Source organism: Pelobates fuscus, chromosome 5 (genome assembly GCF_036172605.1).
Source record: "Pelobates fuscus isolate aPelFus1 chromosome 5, aPelFus1.pri, whole genome shotgun sequence".
NCBI lineage: Eukaryota > Metazoa > Chordata > Amphibia > Anura > Pelobatidae > Pelobates > Pelobates fuscus.
In genome coordinates, this window is record NC_086321.1 from 360,771,974 (window position 1) to 360,794,079 (window position 22,106).

The following is a 22,106-nucleotide window of genomic DNA, read 5'->3' on the forward strand; positions in this document are numbered from 1 at the left end:
ACATAGCAGTTTCAGAGAAACTGCTATGTTTACAATAGGGTTAATCCAGCCTCTAGTGGCGGTCTCATTGACAGCCGCTAGAGGCGCTTCCGCGCTTCTCACTGTGATTTTCACAGTGAGAAGACGCCAGCGTCCATAGGAAAGCATTGAGAATGCTTTCCTATGGACTGACTGAAGGCGCGCGCGCATGCGCATGCGCATTCAGCCGATGACGAGCGAAGGAGGAGGAGAGTCCCCAGCGCCGAGGGAACCCGGCGCTGGAGAAAGGTGAGTGTTTAACCCCTTCCCCCAACTTCAGCCCTGCGGGAGGGGGACCCTGAAGGTGGGGGCACCCTCAGGGCACTATAGTTCCAGGAAACGAGTTTGCTTTCCTGGCACTATAGTAGTCCTTTAAGGCTTGTGCAATATCTAGCTAAGGGTTAGAGTTAGTTGAGAGTTTTTATTTTGTTTAGAATCCTAGTCTTAAGTCCACATTTATGCCTATTATTCACAATCAGCAGTGTTTGTTTTTCTGTTCCACAAAATACTGTTGTACATGACATGAATGACTTAGAATTCTAAGAACCGTAATAGCAGCTTTTCTGCTGAGGATAAAACTACAATCCCAGAACTTTTCTGTACTAACATCAACCACTTTCTCATTGGGTGAGAGCTCACTGAGGATGCTGTAAAGCTGGGGATTTGCAGCAAATGCAGTTATCTCAAATACAAGTATTTTGTTGGTTTGCATATATTTTGATGCATTCTCTATACAATGCAATAAAATAAATGGGTCTAATGCAGCCTTTCCCATTTTGTACTGAATATTTATGTTCAGTCGAAATCCCCAAGAATACTTGGCATACTGTTTTAATTGGGTTCTGTTGTTTTTCAATGCAAAATAGTACAGAAATGATATTTCACCTACAGAATAAGAATTAAATAATACTAATAATAATCATCAACATTTACAATAAATATACACATTAGAACCATTTGCCATACACTATACTGATAATATATTTCTATTGATCTGCATCACCAACATCCAAATTTCCACTTCTACCCTCTGGACAGGCACAGCTGACTCACCAGATGCAGTGGGGTTCCGTCAGAATTTCAGTTTAGTTCAGTTAATCATTGTATTTCTTTTCATTATTACACAGCATATTTTCTGTTTCACATATTTGGCAATTTGCATAAAAAATGTTCAAAAAAGGCCAGTTTGCGCTTGTATCTGTCCAGTAGAGTTTCGTTTCTTCGCCGCTCTTCTCTTTTAAATCTCAATGGAGTTTCAGTTCACTTTTTATTGCAAGTTTTAATGGATGGTAAACAAAAATAACACGCTATTTTGTTGATATTTAAAATGGAAAAACTCACCTTACACTCTTTTTTGGGGGGACATGTGATATCATTGGATCTAATTCTGTCTCCTTTTGGGAGGACGTGGCAGAAGGTGACATTTAGTGACAAGACATGTCCTCTATGCAGTTTCACAGATAATAGTATAATAAAAAAACTACATTTTTAAGGATGCTAGAATATCAGAGACTGCAATATATTTTAAAGGACCACTATAGGCACCCTGACCACTTCAGCTCAATGAAGTGGTCTGAGTGCCAGGTCCCCTTAGTTTTAACCCTGCTGCTGAAAACATAGTTTTCATAGAGAAACTGCTATGTTTCACTGAGGGTTAATCCAGCCTCTAGTGGCGGTCTCACTGACAGCCGCTAGTGGCGCTTCCGTGATTTTCACTGTGAAAATCACAGTGAGAAGACGCTGGACGTCCATAGGAAAGCATTGAGTAATGCTTTCCTATGGGCAGTTTGAATGCGCGCGCCGCTCTTGCCGCGCATGCGCATTCGGATCTGACGCCGGCAGAGGGAGGAGAAGTCACCAGCGCCGAGGGAGCCCGGCGCTGGAGAAAAGTAAGTGGCTGAAGGGGTTTTAACCCCTTCAGCCTAGCAGGTGGGGGGCCATGAGGGTTGGGGGGACCTAATGACCCTACAGTGCCAGGAAAACAAGTTTGTTTTCCTGGCACTATAGTGCTCCTTTAAGTTATAACTCAGGAAAATAAAATTAAAAATGTTTTGACACATTTGTGTCAGTGGAAGTTTACATTACTGTTGAGTTTTATTGCTGTGGAATTCTGAGATACCCTCATACACACTACTCTGCACATTACTGTGAGTTTTATTGCTGTGGAGCTCTGTGATACACTCATACACACTGCACATAACTGTTCAGTTTTATTGCTGTGGAACTCTGTGACAAACTTATACACACTGCACATTACTGTGAGTTTTATTGCTGTGGAACTCTGTGACATACTCATACACACTGCACAATACTGTGAGTTTTATTGCTGTGGAACTCTGTGATACACTCATATGCACTGCACATTACTGTGAGTTTTATTGCTGTGGAACTATTTGATACACTCATACACACTGCACATTACTGTGAGTTTTATTGCTGTGGAACTCTTTGATACACTCATACACACTGCACATAACTGTTCAGTTTTATTGCTGTGGAACTCTGTGATACACTCATACACACTGCACATAACTGTTCAGTTTTATTGCTGTGGAACTCTGATACACTCATACACACTGCACATTACTGTGAGCTTTATTGCTGTGGAACTGTTTGATACACTCATACACACTGCACATTACTGTGAGTTTTATTGCTGTGGAACTCTTTGATACACTCATACACACTGCACATTACTGTGAGTTTTATTGCTGTGGAACTCTTTGATACACTCATACACACTGCACATTACTGTGAGTTGTATTGCTTTGGAGGAGCATAATACACTCATACATTCCACATGTTCTTAGCTGCTTGGAAGGATAGACTGAGGAATAGGGTCTAAGTATTGAAAACTTGGTAGGTATAAAGTTGTTGTCGTATGGACCAGAAAGATTGTTGGTGGATGTGTAGGTCTCTGAACATCTGTGTAATATGGATCAGACTTGCATACTAAGTGTCAAACATTCAAAACTGAACTGTGATATCGAAGTCCAAATATGGGTCAATTATGAGATCTTTTTCAGAGCGGAAAGGACAGTACCTGGTGCTTTCTGCTCCTCGCTAATGAAACTAAGGATCTCCTGGTAAATATTGCAATATGGGGATGGCCACGTGAGAAAAACGTGGAAAGTCTCAAAGGCGTTTGTGAGCAAGTCACACCCAGCAGGGATACACGGCGTCTGCGTAGGAAAAGACAGAATTAGGATGACCGCCATAGAGCAAATCTCATTTTTTTGCCAATATCTAAACAAGCACTTTGCATAGAAAAATGTGTCCAACATTGGTTTTTTAAATTTTTTTATTTTTTTAACCCCTTAAGGACACATGACATGTGTGACATGTCATGATTCCCTTTTATTCCAGAAGCTTGGTCCTTAAGGGGTTAAATTCAGGTTTGTGCTTTTTGTATGCATCTTTTGTGTATACTGATCTTTTTTTCTTTCTTTTTTTTTCATGATAATTTAAATCTCTGTTCCTTGTCAAGATTTTGATAAATCTAATTAAATTCCATCTTAATAGCATGTAGCTATGCACATATAATGGAACTACAACTCCCATCAGGCTTTGCAAGTGTGCCAGCCACAGCTGTAGACAAAATAAATTCCCAAGCAGCTGTAAGCAACCCTTTGCCTGTTCTTTTTTTTTTTTTGTCAATCTTTCTTTTATTGAGGCATATTGTAAATGGGATACAGAAAAGAACGAAGGGGTTGCACGTTATCCATACAGATTGGGGTCATGCGAACATATTGCAGCCTCTCCCATGAGTGTCTGCCTCCTCTTATATTTTGTAGTGTTCTATAATATGGCATTTGCGTCACAAAATACAGCATAAAAAGTTATTACCAGGTAAAACAAAATAAAGTGATCAGCATTGGTGGGATACATTCTCATGAAAGGCTGCCACATTTGTATAATAGAGTAACAGATTAAAACAGGCTAGGTTTAGTTATTACGTGAGAGCAATTAATGATTGCGTACGCTGTGTTTTTCACGTGAAGAATATAGTAGAGTGAACATGCTATGTACGATGTTGGTTGAGTGCAATCTGAAATAGTATGTCTAATGTGCTTGCGGTATTAAACATAGGAGCCAGCTCGTGTGAAAATGTAGGATTTCAAGAGTATTACAAACGAGAATGAACAGTCGTAATTCAACTACGTTAGCTTAATTTGACAGGCTAATGGCAACCCTAGGCAGTATTAGACGCTGATATGGTTAAGCAATAGCAGATTATGTATGGCTTAAGACTGCGATGGCATAAGCGAAAGTGAACTAGGAATAACCCTCGCGTTAATGAGTTTGCTGGTAGTTGTCTAATAACATTTAGAAAGTATGGTGGCCCTGAGAGCCTGGACAGCCTAACAGTAAATAAGGTGGAGTGGTAAACTTATGTTGGTGTCGAGAGTACAACATTGGTAAAGCTGCAAAGATATTAATTAAGAGTAAGAGCAAGGGTCACGTCGTTGGTGTAGGGAGGTGCGTCCGGCAGGTTGCCTGTGGGGGAGAATGCTCAATTATCATTGAGGCGTGAACAAGTGGTACATGCTGGCCTTATGACGTGATTAGTGACATGGTTCAAGTAATCCAAATAATATTAAAATGAAAAATGCAAAATTTCTAATATGCTTAATATGTAAATGCTGAGTAGTGCCAGCTAAGGGGTACAAGAAACGAAAATAAGGCACAATTGCCATAGGCACTGGCAGGTAACTTAAATTATACACGTTGGGTGGAACGTCTCGGTTCCGGTGTCGCGTATGTACACCATGAAGTAAGGGTGTGCTAGTGAGACATCAATAACCACAACAATATAATACTTATATTAGACTGTCCCAAGGTCCGTGATTCTGGTAGAGACGGTATACTGTAACGTGAGTAAATGCGTCGTCTGTGTGTGGGAGCATCTTCGGCCCGACGGTGTTGGTCTCTGGGGACATGCCATCTACTGTTGTCCGGGTTGCGGGCTCGGCGTCGGCCTTTCTCGTGGGATGAACGGCGTGCTGGTGGCTGGGTCTCCCATTCCATGCTGGGGCTCATGAGGCAAGTCGGTTGGTATGACTGGCAGTCCCAGTTTCGTCAGAAGCGCGGGTGCCTCCACCTCTGAAGTTATCTTGTGGGTAGTTTCATTATGCGGAACTAGTAGGGATCTTTGTGGGCCCCATCGATAGGGCACCCCTAGGGTACGTAGATGGCTGGTAAGTCTTGACAGCATCCTGCGCCATTGTAAGGTGGCCCGGGTTAAGTCCTGGTAAAACGATAATTGGGCTGATTCAAACGTAAGGGTTGCTGTCAGGAGTTGAGTTTTGTCGCGTGTGGAGGCGAATTTAAGTATGACATCTTTAGCAGGTCTGTATATGCTGTCCAGCTCAACTTTCCGGCATACTGCCGGTGGCAGGATGGTGGCTAAGAGCCTGCGGACGTAGTGCGGCAGATCTTCAGCCTGAATAGTAGCTGGTATGCCTCGGATTTTTACATGGTTCCGCCTGGCCCTGTCTTCCTGAGTGGACATCTGCTGCGTTAGATTCTGCTGCGCGGCTTGTAATTGAAGCATGGCGTTTTTCATGTCTGCCATATCGTTTTGGAGTTCTGAAATGTCAAGTTCCGTGGTTTGGACGCGTTCTGTGACATTATGCATGTCTGTTTTCAGGCGCCCCACGTCTGCGGCTAGCGTTTTTTGTATGTCTTGTGTCCAATTCAGGAGGTCTTGCTTGGTGGCAAAAATAGTGTCCCCCAGAGTTGTGTTTGGTACCGGCGTCATGGGAGCCTGGTCCGTTTGGGTCGAGGTGTGAGCCGGTGAGTGGTACGGCGTCTGGGCATTGGCGGAGGGCCTGGGCTGCGTCTGCCGTTGGAGCAAGGTGCCTATGTCTTGTGTTGCGGAGGGACCCGTGAGGGTTTTCTGGCCGCGTTTCCCCATGGGTTCGGGGGTCTCCTGCGGGTACGGGTAATAGTCACTCTCCGCGTCTGAGTCACCTTGTGTGTAGGCGCCAAGAAATTGCTCAAGGCCGTGGATGTTCGGCGCGTGGTAGGCCCTTGGTCTGCGTTTAGTGCCTCCGGACTTCGGGGTGTATCGAAAAGGCATCTGCCGGTTCAGTGTGCGGACCTGGTCTCGGTTCCGATGTGCTGTGGTTCGGATGGCGGGCGGTTTTCAAGATGTTTGCGGATTGAGAGTGTCAAGGTGGGAGCCCGCAGTTATGGCGTCCGCTCAGCTTCAGGACCCGGCCGGAAGTCCGCCTTTGCCTGTTCTTGACCTGATTTTATTGATTCAAGTTCTGTCCTCTACATTTCTGGTAAATAGTTTTCGAGTTGTTTAAAAAAAGCCTGAGAGTCTTCTGGTACCCAAAGCCCATCCCCTCTCCTGTGGCTCAGCTAAGCCACCAGTAGCTCACTCAGCCTATTATCTCCAACCAAATCTGAACAGGCTAATGAGAGTACTGTAATGCCTGGAAGGAACTATGGCACCTTGTCAAGGATACAGCAACACTGGTCAATTACATTTCTTATATCATTGGCTACTTACCCGCAGGACGGCAAAATAGAACACCAGGGCTAGAGGAGCGAGGAGGTCATATTCACATTTTTCCTGTGCCTGGGTAAATAAACAAAAGAATGTTCAGCTTTCCCAGGATCCCTAAATCTTACAGGTTTTGCATAAATGTAGAAGCCGAATTTTAGCAAAAAACATTTTTTTCTTTTACCATTGTCCAAGGAAGGGCAACAAGGTTATAGGTAGGCACTCATGGTTTTACTATAGTGCTGAGGTATACAGGGAAAGACTTGTGCTTTCTTCAGGTGTGGGGATTTGGGCATCTGGCCAAGTTACTGGGAACTTTTTACCCCTCCATTAAGGAGGCTTGTTTCTCCATTCTTCTTTTTCCCTTCCCCTCCCTCCGCTCTCATTGCCTACTAGTCCTATTAGCCTTACCACATATCTGATCGAGGTTATAATGGTTTAGCCTAGTTCTATATCCCTGGTTAGCCCTTTCCTGTCTTTTTAACTTATACCCTTAGGATTATTAAAGGTAGGGACCCCCTCCCTTTCTATAACTCTCCCATTAGGGACCTAGGGACCTTTTTTTAATGCTGTACTATACTCACTTTTGCCGGTCACGCCATTAAAACAAAGCCCTTGTGGTGTTATAAACACCAACAACTTTACTGAGTGCAGTGGATTTATTTCACATTAAGAGCATCACAGACTTAGATATGCCCCAATCATTTTTAAATGTTTTCCACTGCTGGAAGACGGTTCCTTGTATCCATTACTCTTTCTTTAACCTATTAGCCTTGCACCTTCCCCTTTCCATATGCTAATCATTGACCTGTTCTAGTAATTCCATTTAAGAAAAATATAGCTTGTCCCTAATGTTTGATATTTTTTTAATATAGTTAAAGGGACGTGGGTAGCAGCTCTCTATGTGTATTGTTGTGTCCAACGTTTTTATTCTTTAGAACATTGATCCATTGTAATAGAGCTCAGTCACTGCCTACGTTGCTACAGTTACAATCCACTCATCAGTGCGAGGACCTGTCAGGGTCATTCAGGTCACCTGCCTTGATTAATGGTATCTACCAAGTATGAACAGAATTTAGGGTTTGGGAACAAAGGGTCTTCTTCCTGCAGTGCTTCTCTGTATGTCCCTCTACACCATTGTTTGTGACCCAGGTCGGGTAAGGAGTGTAAACTCAGGAAATGGGTCCTTTTCCCTGTCTCTGTTGAGTTTGCAGATGTCATAGCGTCCTTCTTCCCGTCTTGTGCAGGTTCCCACCAAGTCGCAAACTCTGGGGATTTGAAGCACCTGACTTGCCAAACACCAGCTGTGCCCCCAATTCCCCTCCCCGTGACTGTGACATTGTTATATAACGACCTAAGAGAGACAAATACTTTTTTTATTTTGGATGGGAATTTTAGAGCCTTGAAGCACGCTTTGTGTTGTATTTACTAAACAATGAAATGTGGAGGAATCAAAACCGAATTGCAATATTAGACACATTTACAAATTCTGCTAATATGAATTCCTCTTTCATTGTCTATTCACACAAGCTCACAGTTTGGTGAACGTGCCCTTAAATATAGTTTTAAGCACAACAGATTTCTCATGAAGTGATCAGAAATAGCCTATAGCAGGGCTAGGCAACCTTCGGCACTCTAGATGTTGTGGACTAGCTGATCTCCCCTGATGCTTTGCCAGCATTATGTCTCTAATAGAATTAAGGGAGATGTAGTTCACAACATCTGGACTGCCAAAGGTTGTCTCCCCCCCAACACTCCCCAACCATTTATTTTGTGAATTGTCCTAAAAGTACAGAAATATTTCTAAAATTCATATTCATAAGAACTATAGCCTGCATTTGCTTTTTTGGTTGATTAGAATTCTTTTCTGGATTGCTGACTAAAAAAAAATGTTTAGAGAGAAGAGTTTCTTAAAGTTAATTCGAAATGAGTATTTCTATGGCTATAGCAGTGATGGCTAATCTTTGGGCTAACTTTGTTGTTTTCTAGCTCTGTGTCTTTCGGTTGTCAAAAATTCATTGTATTGTTTTTTGTTTTTTTATTGCAGGGCATTTAAAAACATGGCTTATCTGGAGTCTGTGAGGACCCGTTTATGATGTGCTATGCTTAGGTAGAAATCGAGATGTGTTCTGTACTCTGGTCTATCATGCCGCGTATAAATAGGTGTGTGGATCATCAGCAGGGCATTTTTCTTTGCCTTCTCTCATTTGAACACAATGGGGGGAAAATGTAAGTTTATACCGAACAACCTGGCTGTTGTGGAACTTAGGATCTGCCCCCAACCTGCACACCATCTGCCCCAATAATTTACTCTCAGAAGACCAGATATGAGGACTTTGTTTTGTTTTCTCTTACAGCTCTAGTTCTTTCCAGGACCTTCTCAGCTAGAATTATGAAGTTGTCCGGGTCCCGGTTGACAAGCTCTTCCAGACTCCAGTAGTTCAGGCAGAGCCCAGCTAGAAGGTGGAGAGAGAGAGAAAAAATAAACCGTATACTATGACGATGGAGAATGAGACAAATTTGTAAGGTGCAGCATGCAAGTTTGCATTACCCCTAATAGTAATTTCTGGTCATCCTCCTCTAAACTAACTTGAACAATCAGACACCCTATAGCAATGGCTACATAACAAGTCTCATCAGTCTTCAGCTGGATTTTGTATGAATTTTAGTCTGGCAGGAGCCGAAAAACATGGATTGTTCATTCCTGATCTTGAAAAAGACCAACATGTAGGGCAAAGTAACATGCCTTTCATACAAGGCTGCCTATTCTTTTGACCTCTTGTGAGGCCTCCTAGGAGGACAATATGGCTGTCCCCTGAGTGTGAGAAGAGCGTTGTGAATGAGTACATTTCAAAGGACAACATAAATAATTGGATTTAGACATATTTTCATAGTTAGGGGTTTTGTAAGAAGAAGTTTTTTTAAAACATCAGTACATGGACCAGCTTTGGTGAAGGACGTGAGAAGCCAAGATGGAATGTGAGGTTTCCGTGGAAATGACAGTAGATCTAAGTCCACTTTAGTCAATAGTTTTCAACTAAACAAATTGATATTATTTTATGGAATTAACCTCTACCACCTCTGCAGAGAAGCAGATCCACGGAAATAATGCTTATCTTATTGGCCAGTTTTGGGTTAAGGCTTGCTTGGATTTTGGCTGAATGGAATACTTCCTTAAGCAGACGAAAATAGCCAGACAAACACCAGTTTAATTTCACTTCCTTCCTGTAAAACGAAAATTATTGATGCAAAGAGTGTTTGCACAAAGCTACCGGCTTCCCCTACACTCATTGGTGTGAGGATTAGCAGTGCTGCATGTCTGATTATTTATAAAACAGTATAGCCCCTCCTTGCAATATATTTCTTAACCTATTCACTGATGTACTGTAAGTGCTGATAGCTGTAACAGACATCACTGACATTGGTAAACTTGTTGTAGGACACACTGTCCCCATCACTATCATCAGTAGACTTGTGCACAGAGGTAAAGTTGGTTTGTCCAAATTGTTTCAGACAATAATCGATTTCACCCATACAGAATTTCATCCACTTAAAGATTAGTTTTTGACAAAATCCATCCGATATTTTCAGTTTTTTATTTATTTTATTTTTTATGAGGATAAATCAAATTACATGAGCTCTGGTTTCTCTCAGGATGGCCTGAGTGAAAGCCACAACAGTTCACATATTATCTGAATTCGGCAAAACTGTATCATGACCAATATACATGAGTTTTATTCTGTTTATTTATCTTTTTACTTGGAACTCACAGTATAGGTAGGGCTGGATTTGTATTTTTTTTGTAAAAAAAAAAAAAGCACCTTAACATCTCCTCTAGAACTCACCTTTGCTCAGCAGAGAAACAAAGTTGTCCTCTAGGACTCTGATCAGTCCTCCCGGTGTCATGCACAGGGGGTGTAAGTTATGACACCTCGTTTCTATGCTTTCTACGATTAATTTATGCAGGGTTTTCAGTAGTACAGATGGAACACTAGGTCCTAGTGCCAGGAGAAAGTGTTTTCTGATCAACCACTTGACAATGGTGTGACAGAAAATGAGGGGATGGTATCCAAAGACTACTTCAACCATAACCACAACAATAAACGGTAGTGGTTATGGTGCTTAGATTGTTTCTCTACGTTTTTTAAAGTGTCTAAACGTTTGTTTGTTTTTTACCTTATTTTTTTATTTTATTTTTTTGGAAAGAGGAAGTGCAGAAAAGTCTTTAAAGATAATCACAAGGGGCATTGCCTCTACATAACCTTAAAGCTTTAAACAGAGAATATTGTGATTGCTGGTCTAGAGAAGCAAGTGTCTCATGAAAGAAAATAATAGTTTTTTGGCACATCGTTATTGTTCTATGACAATATTTTGCTGTTTGGGAAATAAGTGATGGGGGTGGGGGAGTGGAAATGGTCATCATGCTGATTTTTTCTTCATTTTGGTCTTTCTTTTCCATTCTTACATTGCAAGTTCATTATTTATTTATTTTATTTTTGTGCACAAGGCACACAATCAACATTCTGATGAGCAAGACAGGTTTCTGTTAGGAAAGTGTGTTAGAACTTTAAAGGAAAGTTCCTTCAAAGATGGCCGCATTCAGCTAGCACTGTACCACCCCATATCTCATCCAATCCACCTTTGATGCTGGCACCACCAACTATCCCTTGCTTTAAACCTATGTCCTCTGATGTCCTCTGCACCACACTACCACTTTCGTTATGCTGAGAATCCAGTCCAGGACGGTTGCCATCTTCCCTATTCACCCACTAGCTTAATTTAATAATCTTCTCCTCCTCTGTTCTGAGAATATATCATTGCAGTCTTAGGAGCAACTCGGGCTGACCACTGGCAAGCTCTCTCTTTGCAGATAAGATTGCTGCAATACCACGAGGTAGGTCCAAGTGGTGAGCTTGGACTCATTTTGTTTATGCACCCTCAGGCACATTTATATTTTATAAGTTCCACTTTACTTATAGGCGTCTTTTTGATTTCCATTACTTATTTATTGTGTGTTAGCCTCAAACGTCTTTGTGTTAATCTCCCCCCGCTCTACATAGCGTATTGGAGAGATTCATGGTAAATTTAACTACATCTTGTAAATAAAGTCTAAACCTAAGCCAACTCAAATGCTCCATCAGCAGGAATCTCCACATCCTTATCAACTACCTGCTTGCCCCCCGAATCTTCTATAGAGCTATAGCTCCCCTAGAACCTTGCTCCTAAATCTCTCCAGGCTTCAGAGATTGCCTGAGAAGTAACCAACATTCTTCTTCTCTTGAATGAGAAAAAAAGATGTTCGATACCACATCATCTGTCCAAGGCTAAATACCCATTCTTGAAAAGTGTCAAAGTGATACAGAACATTTTCTTCAAACAAACATTGACACTCAAAAAAGTTGACATCGACTGTGCAATACAAGATGGATAACTTGGAAAACTAATGCCACCCGGCTTGGGCTGGGACAGGTTTGATTGCATTCTTCGCATTCATCCCATCTGTCCTCTATACCAACAGTGAGTTGTTAGGTAACTGTTGAATGTTCCTACTTCAACAACTGATTCAACTTGACCTCTCACTCTCACTCTTTCTTGGGATATCTAAGACCTAAATACTCTGATCACCCAATGGTGAATACGTAACCATCTTTCCACCTGCAAATCAAACTCCCATGTTGCATTCCTTCACTCGCCAACAGAAAAAATGAAATCACCATTGCCGAGACAAAGCAGGCCTAGGAAACTCCCCTTACTGAAAAACTCAATAGCAACAAGCAATGTTAATATTAATGCTGGAGGCAACAGATCTGGGCAGCTGTTGGCCAAAATGTCCAACTCACACCCAGACCCAGCTACCTATTAACCAAATTAAAAATCCCTTTGTGATCACTGATGACACCTCCTTAATTAATTCTCTCTTATTACTTTCAAAATTGATATACTCCAAAGCCTGATGTTGGGTTTTGATGGAGATCTTTTTCCAACCTCAGTCTTCTTGTCTGGTTTAGAAGAACATAAAGAGGTCCTAATCAACCAAACTCTCATAGTTACAATTTGGCTGTGCTACTGCACAATGATCACATATTAGAACACGGAAACTGACATTAATGATTTCTACTTTGCTAATCCGCCCTCCCTCCCTATACTTTTTCCTGTGCCTAGGTTCACAATCCCCGATCACATTGCCATAAACCCTTTACTCTCCAGAACACTGGGAGCCTAGGAATTATCTCACAATTATCTCAAAAACCTATAATTGCTATATTACTTATATTCTCACAAATCCCGCACTTCCATAACCGAGAATGTAAACAGCCCCCTTTACACTCTGTGTCTTTTACACTCCTTTATTACACCTCCTACTAGAATTATTAAAGGAACACTCCAAACCCCTAAATGACTTTTGCTTGCTGAAGCACTTTAGGGGTTAAGAGAGTGTACCTGCAGACTTATTTTCTAAAAGTGACAATTTCAACAAAAGGAATTTCCTCTTTATAAGGCCCTCTCCTCATTTTGTTGTCATCCAGACAGCTGTGAGGGTTCCTTTTTTTCCACAATCACCTTGAGTGAGAGGAAGTAAGGGCTTCTAACAGAGAACCATAGGTTTCAATGTTTCTGTATGAGAAACACTGGATTGGCCACGTTTTCATAAATAATGATGATTTCCCGGAGTCAGAGCGGAGCGGAGCTGAGGGACCCTCTCATCTCTGTATTAGAGGTAATTTACCCTTTTTTTTTAAAAAGGTAATTGGGGGAGAGGGAGGAGTAATATCTATATGTAAAAATGAACCCTTCAGCATTAGAAAGAAAAGTATTTATTTCTGTAATGTGAACAGGAAAGACTAGACCAGGGATAGGCAACCTTTGGCACTCCAGATGTTGTGGACTACATCCCCCATAATGCATCAAGGGAGGCAAAGCATCATGGAAGGTGTAGTCAAAAACATCTGCAGTGCCATAGGTTGACTATGCCTGAACTAGACCTTGGGATCCAGACTTGTCTTGCTATGTTGTCCGTCCCTCCTTCTCCAGCACTAGGGACCCCAACCATCTTTCAGGCAGGAATTGATCCCCCTTCCTGCTCCTGTCACGGCCCTAATATAAATATTTTTTTTGGCTCTGAAGCCTGGCTGTCGTGCCAACAGGTCCTAAGGCCCTGTAGTTGATCCCGAAAACCAAGTAGCAGTGCGTTTAGAGGACAGACCCTCAGACTGTGTCACTGGGGCCTGGGAGAGGATCACACTTGTTCAAAAAGGAGCCAGATTATTTCTTTATTTTTAAACTAGGATCAACTTTTTTTTTAACCCCTTAAGGACACATGACATGTGTGACATGTCATGATTCCTTTTTATTCCAGAAGTTTGGTCCTTAAGGGGTTAAACTAGGTTCAAGAGTGCTACATGTAACGCATTGTAAGGTATTCACAACAGTGCATACAACTAAAAAACATTATAAGACATAAAGGCAACAATAGAATAGATAAAAGTCACAAAGAGGATCATCAGGGAAACTTATAATATCCAAACCACTGAGTATTCTGCCTGAATTTCACACACATGCAAATATATGTAAATCAATCAATGCACATAACCAATCCCTTACCAACAGATGGTGCTGTACCAGAGTCGATGGTCTTTGAATTTTGCAATCTTTAGAATTAGGTGTTAAAAAGTTACACTTTCTAACATTAAAGAATGCCTTTAAATTTCTTTTATCCATACGCAAACAATATATCACCACCCCAATCACCATTTTTGCCGATGTGCAGGCTACAAACTATGTATTTACCATGCATAATTGGCCAAATTAAAGGCATAGAAATGAACCATACAGTAGACGTATCAATTTGGAAGGAGTCATCCTCATCATATTCCATCTGTACTCTATACTTCCTAATACGTCCATCTTAAGACCCTATCAATTTGTCTATTGGTACAATCCCATGTTTGAAACACGTCTGCTATAAACCGAGCCGATTTTCTTTGACACCATAACGCTTTTAAATTCAAACCCCCCCCATCTCTTGCAGCTTTTCAAAAGCAAACTAGGTATATTATTATTTTTAATAGTCTGATTGCCACGTTGTCTTCCTTAAAGCATTCACACAACAAAATCTCAAAAGAGCCTTTAAATACACCTCTTGATATCTTATGCCGTAAACCATTAATCTCTGATCCCAAGCCATAACATATTGTGGTTTACTTAGATACCTCATTCATATTCTTCCCAAAAAAATAAACACTAAGCCCTTTTGTGGCACCACAAGAGATCTCCATATTGTTAAACATCCATAGTGTACCACCAGTTGTAAAACCTTAGTAGGACTTATGTCTACAATAAAAGCAAATAATGTAGAGAAGAAAGAACCACGAAAGTCACCCACACCACCAGCGGCATACATACCGTGGTTGCAGGGGTCGGAACTGCGACCGGGCCCGGCACTCCATGGGGCCCGGCCGCCCTGCGGACCCCTGCGACCGGGTACCAGGCCTGCTGCCACATTTTTACAGCATGGGCCACCCGATGGACCCCTCCATATGTGGCCCCGGCGGTTTGCCTCGCGGGCCGGGGCCGCATATGGAGGGGTCCATCGGGTGGCCCATGCTGTCAGGGCCACCCGATGGACATGGATTGTGAGGGGGCCCGGTCAGCGCTGGGCGCTTTAACCCCTTAAGGACCAAACTTCTGGAATAAAAGGGAATCATGACATGTCACACACGTCATGTGTCCTTAAGGGGTTAAGAGCGCGACCGGGCCCCCTGTGATTACATAAGAGCTGGGAGGAAGTGATTCCCTGGTCACTCCTCCCAGCATACTGAGAGACCGCGCGGGAGAAAGGATAAGGAGGAGGGAGTCAGAGTTCCAATCAGGCTGAGCCACCACTGGACCCCAGGGAAAGTAACAAGGTAGGAAACATTTTGTGTATGTGTGTGTGTTTCTCTGTATGTATGTGTTTCTGTGACTCTGTGTATGTGTGTGTGTGTCTGTATGTATGTGTGTCTCTGTATGTGCATGTGTGTGTGTCTGTGTCTCTGTATGTGTGTGTGTCTCTGTATGTATGTGTGTGTGTCTCTGTATGTGTGTGTGTGTCTGTGTGTGTCTCTGTATGTGTGTGTGTGTGTGTCTCTGTATGTGTGTGTCTGTATGTGTGTCTGTGTCTCTCTGTATGTGTGTTTGTCTCTGTATGTGTGTATGTTTGTGTGTGTCTGTATGTATGTATGTATGTGTCAGGGAGGATGGGGGGCACGGATCGGGGGAGAGAGGGGAGCACGGATCGGGGGAGAAAGGGGAGGGGGAAGTGGAGGGGGGGCCACGGATCAGTTTCGCACCGGGGCCCCATGGATTTTAAATACACCACTGCACACCACTACATCTCAATTAAGTAGTCAGGGTGTAGTGGACATTTCTTTTAACCCTGCAATGGAAAACATTGCAGTTTTGTAGAGGTGCTTTTTCCTTCAAAACCAAGTGAAACTCTGTTCTACAATCAAGTGCTGCTGAGAGCGTTTGGTTGGAGGAGCGTGGCGTTCGGTCATGCATGCGTATCTTCAATCACCAATGAAAATGTAAGCAGTTTTTTTTTTATATATATCTTTTGTTGGGATGCTTGCAATATTATGATCACTAAAGCTTTTGTGTTTAACTTTTGTATTGCATTCATCTATTAGAGCTTAACATTTGCAACTCTTATGCCACTTCTCCACAATTCCCCATTTAGTTAGTATCCACAGTATAACTCTGTTACAAGAGTTTGCAGCAATATGTTAAAATTTCTTGGTTTTTTAAAAAAAAAAAATAACAAATTAGAAAGCAATCAAAAAGCAGTATGCATACTCACCGGTCCAGGTTGGAGAAGACCCATCACTCCTACTTAGTCCATGAAGACATCTTTCTAGAGCATGTTGAATCCTGTCCTCAGTGCAGGTTGTATTTGCCATCTTAAGGCATGACCTAGGTAAAAAAAAAAACCACAGAGTGACCCAGTGAGAGCCTGTGATACCCTGATCATGACATCATTGTTGTGGCACTACGTCCCTCTCAAGGAGTATATCATCACTTCCTTGACATGAAACTACTGTTACTTAATTGCTACAAATCCAGTATGAGTACATCGTGTCCCTCCGAAAAAAGAACAACCTTGTAACAGAGATAGATGTCATCGGCAGTCATCCACATTGGGAGCATGACATCACATCCCAGCATTACTCTGTCATCATCACTACAAACCCAAGGACCAGTACATTACATTTCCTGAGACCAGGACAACGCTAAAGTAAAGAGCTCATATTCTGCAATCACCCACAGTACAGTAGACAGATATCTACAGGACATCACCAAAATTACACAAAGCAAAAGGAAAAAAAATAACAAACTCAGTTTTGCAATTATTGTGCACTTGGATTCATATAGACTGTAAACAGGGCATTCATTTAATGTGATGATTTGAGATGTGCATCTGGTTAAAGTGACCTCCTACAGTATCGATGCACAACTACCTACATGCTTGGATCTGTGGAATATATATTTTAATATTTTAAAGAAAATATCTTGTGTTGAGAGATGACTTTTTTTTTTTGGAATTTAAGATAATTTGTTCCAATTATGCGCCTGCCTATGATAAAATATTCATATCACGGTACATGGAAAAATGTATACAAATGTAACACTCACAACTAATGCTAAATTGATTTTCAGTTTATTTGTGCAATTACGGTGGAAACCTATACCATTTGCAAATCAGTGATCTTGCTAGTAGGAGCTATCCCATGATAAGGAGTCACACCATTCTAATGGTTTGACACTAAACTGGGTCCCCTGGCTGTGCTGCTAATCAAGGTACTGTAGTGGTTATAGTGATTAGATTACCCCTTCAAGAATAGTCATGTCATAGATGATATTGTGAACACCATATTTTAAGACAACAAAACTGTTATATTGCGGGGTGGCGAAACTTCATGTCTGGAAGAGCCTCATGTTAAAATTTATAAATATTCAAGAGCCGCAATCAATTCTATTCGAATATTCAACAGAACGAAATTAATTCCCCCAGCCCCTCCATGTGTCTCATTCGCCCAGCCCCCATATGTCTCATTCCCCCAGCCCCCTGTGTCTCATTGCCCCTGCCCCGATGTGTCTCATTCTCTCAGCCCCCTATGTGTCTCATTCCCCCTGCCCCTATGTGTCTCATTCCCCCTGCCCCATGTGTCTCATTCCTCCAGGCCCCCGTGTGTCTCATTCCCACAGCCTGTGCCTTCTTATTGTAGGGCCGGACATGAAAAGGTTTGCAGGACACATTGAACCCTCTAAAGAGCTGGAAGCGGCTCGCGAGCCACAGTTTGGCCATGTTGCATTGTTTAAAGCAAACTTGTCATTGGAACTATTTAAAATCATAGGCTTCTCTTCCTTCATTCTTAAATAGAATGTAGACTGGATTGCTTTGCTGTGTTATTTGATTGATGCCTTTGGTCGACTTGATGTCACTTAAAAAAAAATACAACATTTCATCTAAACAGTAATAAAGGCCCATAAGATACATATGTCCCCTTTTTTTAAGGACTGGGACATAATTTGAGATAAGGCAATTGTACTTGATACTCAGCCTATGTGAACTCTGAGCTGAAATGCTGATGTGGACTGATTTATGTTGTTGAGGTTTACTAAACATGAGAACGAAGAAACCAAACTTGTCCTGGATAACTCCTGTTATTTTTGCTGCAGTGATTTGAAAAAAATCACTGCATATATGAGAAGCTATTAACGGTGCAGGAGATAAGAAATTTTAAATTAAACAGACTGTGCAATAAAGGAAGTTTAAACATTAGATTACTCCTTACAGGAAATGTTTAGGAAGGCTGTGTAAGTTACATGCAGGGAGGTGTGCCTAGGGCTGCATAAACAAAGTGATTTAACCTAAATGGCAAAGAATTGAGCGGTGAGACTGCAGGGGCATGATCCATACACCAAAATTGCTTCATTAAGCTAAAGTTGTTTTGGTGAATATAGTGTCCCTTTAATTTAAGCATTTTGTCTCTTTAGACCTCCTCCTTTCTCTAACCCCTCACTACTGTATCTTGACTTTTGGTAAGCTATTTGAAGCATCAGTTGTGCTCTCTCAGCCAGTGAGTACAACCCTGTTGTGTTCTCTTGTTGGAGAAGACGAGATGTGGTAGAGGTAGCCAAAAACATCTGGTTAGACCCAGGTATGTTATTGAACCAGGCTAGAAATGGTTTCACATTTTTACATTGGACAGCACCAGAACACCCCTGGCACCATAACCCCTGCGGCAGTGGTTATGGTGCTTGTCGTGTTCTATTGACATTTGGACATTGCAACCTGGAACAGGTAAAGAAAATAACGGTGAAATATTTCCTGCTTTTCTACAAAACAGAAAAAGCTCATAGATTTAGATTGTTATTGTCAAAGAAGTTTTCCATAAAATAAATAAGCCTAAGTTGAATACATGCGTTTTATAGCCGGTGGACTATTATTTTAAGAAGCCCATGACCCAAAGTATCAGTGTTGATCGAGCAGTTGGCATATAGGATGTTTTCTTGGTCATATAACCACAAGAGGAAGAAGATGGTGAAATATTGGTTATGATGTAATAAGGGCCAATATCCCATGACTCAAGGAGAATATGAGGCATCTTTCCGTATTCTCTACCACAAAATCTATCACAGCAGGACATCCAAACTTACGACATCGTACACTCAGTTATATAGCACTAACCTACTCCCTCTAGCATGTAAGCTCATTGAGCAGGGCCCTCCACCTCTCTGTTCCTGTACGTCCACTTGTCTGGTTACAACTAGATGTTTGTTAGTCCACCCATTGTACAGCGCTACGGAATCTGATGGCGCTATATAAATAATAAAATAATAATAATAACCTAACTGGCTGAGACACACAGTTTAGTGAACTGAAGCCCTCTGCCTAAAGCAAGGGTAGCCACATGTAGCTGTTTTAAAATGTCACCTCCTGTGAATCGGGTGATCTACCTTTGGGCAGCTCTGACATAACAATGTATCACTTGTGTAGGGGGCAATAAGGGTCTGCTAATCCCACAGATAATCGGATGGTAATAGGCTTCCTCGGGGTAGGGCAAAGGCGAGTAACTTCTCCAGTATTGGAGATGAGGCCCCACGCGTTTTACCACTCTCATGGCAAGTAGAAGTTGCTCTATTGCTCTCAAGCTGTTGAATTGCCCTCTCTATCAATCGGCATTCTGCTGGGAACAAGATGAGATGATGGAGACCTTCCATTGTCTGCTTGTGTAATAAAACAACAGGGAGTCACATGAAAACAACATGTTTATTTTTATTCAGGAAGGAACGTGTCTCTTGTGTTCATTCCTAAAACGAACAAGCTGACTGTATTATTAGCATTGGCTGCAGGTGTCTGATTAATACTGATAATAGCCAGCAATTATAAGATCAGTGAAGACTCTCTGGGTTATTCAAGATTGGATTGTACAGAATCTAAAGCGAATTCTAAGTAAAGTTTCAATTTTAGGCCTAAAAATATCCAAACTAAAACATCGCTGACTGGGAGAATTTTCCCAATTCAGCTATTTTTGGACAAAATTCACGTAATAACTCTTGACAGTTTGCAATTTTGTAAATAACCCTGTTTATGATTTTGGCCACTGTTATATACATAGAGATGTAATAATTCCTCTTAGGGCTACTTGATTCCAGTTGACGACGGTTGTTATTTTTTTCTCTAGTTCCCCTTGAATATTTACGTATTATGCAAACTCACAGACATTACAGGACTTTATTCATTAACCGTGAGTTGGCGTTGGTAATTAACATTCACAACTAACACCAGAGTAACACAGTTGCATAAAATCTTCTAGTTCAACTGAACTGACAAATCCCCCCCCCCCCCCCATACATCCCACTATTTTGTTCTTAATTCTACAATTCTCTTTTTTAATATATAAGCCCCAGGGTGTTGGAAGACCGGCATTTTCTCATCCTGCTCTCAGAAATAGGAAATTAACCCTCCCTGTGCACAATGTTACATTTCCCTTTCCCAAACTAGGCACAATAAAGCGATTCTCCCAGACACACACACTTCTTGCAGAACCATTCAAGAATTCCTCCAACTAGGCAGAGGGCCAGGATTCTATACGAGCTCCTGATACGCCTACTTGTCATGTAATTACACCTTTTTCTCTCTTTCAGATGAGCCTAAAACACTTTTTTGGATCCTAGTGCATGATCTGCGGCCTTCGTGCACAAACAAAGCCTGTCTAGGGAACTTTAAGTTGGTACTTAGACTAAAATGCAGAATCTAGAATGTTAGAATGGATTCTTGGAGTAAGGATTCATGAACAGCACAAGAACGACACCTCGATGCATTCCGTGAGATATAAAGAATTCAAAAACAAGATTTTGGGGGGGAATATGAGTCCCATGCCTCAAAAAAATAAAAAATGGTAACCATATAAATGGATTTGGGACTGATTATTGTTATTGAGCACGTTCTCTAAATGCTGTACCTTTTTGGTTGTGGTCATGGTCAGTTGAAGATATGAGCCCGTGTATGTTACTGTTTTGTCGACGCCTGCACAAAGACGTCAATGTTGTGCCAGCCCACCTAGGTTGGCAGTTTCTATCCAGCATATGTCGTGATAGAGACACGTAGGGCAACATTGCAGCTATCTTTGTCTTCACCACCTTATATGTGTATCAAGCTATTAGTAACTCACACCTCCTCCTCATGTTGAATGAAAGTGTTTTGCTTGTTTTGTTATGTTTACATGGTTCTGTATTCCATTAGTAGCTCTGCCTTCACTTTTAGAGATGGATTTTTATTCCAGACTATCTTTTAATGCGAAAGGTCTTGCTGGATATGGTGTATGTAAGATGTTGTCGGTTTACTTGGGTGAAAAATTACCAAAACTTGTTGGCACATATAGTTACTCCTTTATATATATTCTGCCAAAAAAAATGTCTTAGCTAATTGCTACTGTCCGAGAAATCATTCCCTACCAGTGTGGACATTAATATTGACCGCCACTGAGAGAGTCCGTTAACGCCTTAGCGCTGATATCACATTGCATCATCACACTACAAAAGTGTGTTGCTGCAGGTAACAAAGGACAAGCATGACTGCTAAAATAGTCTTCGAACTACAGATAGATTCTGTCAATCGGCGTTTGACATCCACGTACAAATTCTGTCTCTCAGTTCTGGCGATGGGCATAGCTGCACCGGAACAGCTGAAGTTCCTAAATTTTGGTTTTATCTATTGACAGCAAAGATGCTGTCCAACATGTATATGAGATCGCATGTTACCTGCTACAAAGCGATTTACTTCCTTCTTGCAATCTGTTTACTCTTGCTGCTAATCGGGGCCGACATCAATATCTGTACTTTTGACACGGCTGTGGATCAGACATGAAACTATCTTAAAAGCCTCAGTCATCCTGTTTAGTTTTGTGGCTCGATTCTATATGAAAAGGGTCGGTTGAAGCTTTCAGATACCAAGAGCCCCGCCAGGCAACAAAAAAAAAATATTTCTATATTTCTTTAAAAGATCAAAGGTGTGAAAGCAAGCAAGAGC

At 41.6% G+C, this 22,106-nt stretch overlaps 1 protein-coding gene across 1 annotated transcript in view; it reads right to left on the minus strand.

The window, feature by feature from the left end:
* Positions 1-22,106, minus strand: part of PIK3R5 (phosphoinositide-3-kinase regulatory subunit 5) — a 68,796-nt gene that overhangs the window by 22,655 nt on the left and 24,035 nt on the right. The window contains exons 4-7 of the mRNA XM_063456026.1: positions 16,371-16,483; positions 8,888-8,988; positions 6,539-6,607; positions 3,062-3,200 (exon numbers count right to left, since the gene is read on the minus strand). Coding sequence (XP_063312096.1) covers positions 3,062-3,200; positions 6,539-6,607; positions 8,888-8,988; positions 16,371-16,470 — 409 coding nt within the window. The 5' untranslated portion in view covers positions 16,471-16,483. The remainder of the gene's footprint in view (positions 1-3,061; positions 3,201-6,538; positions 6,608-8,887; positions 8,989-16,370; positions 16,484-22,106) is intronic.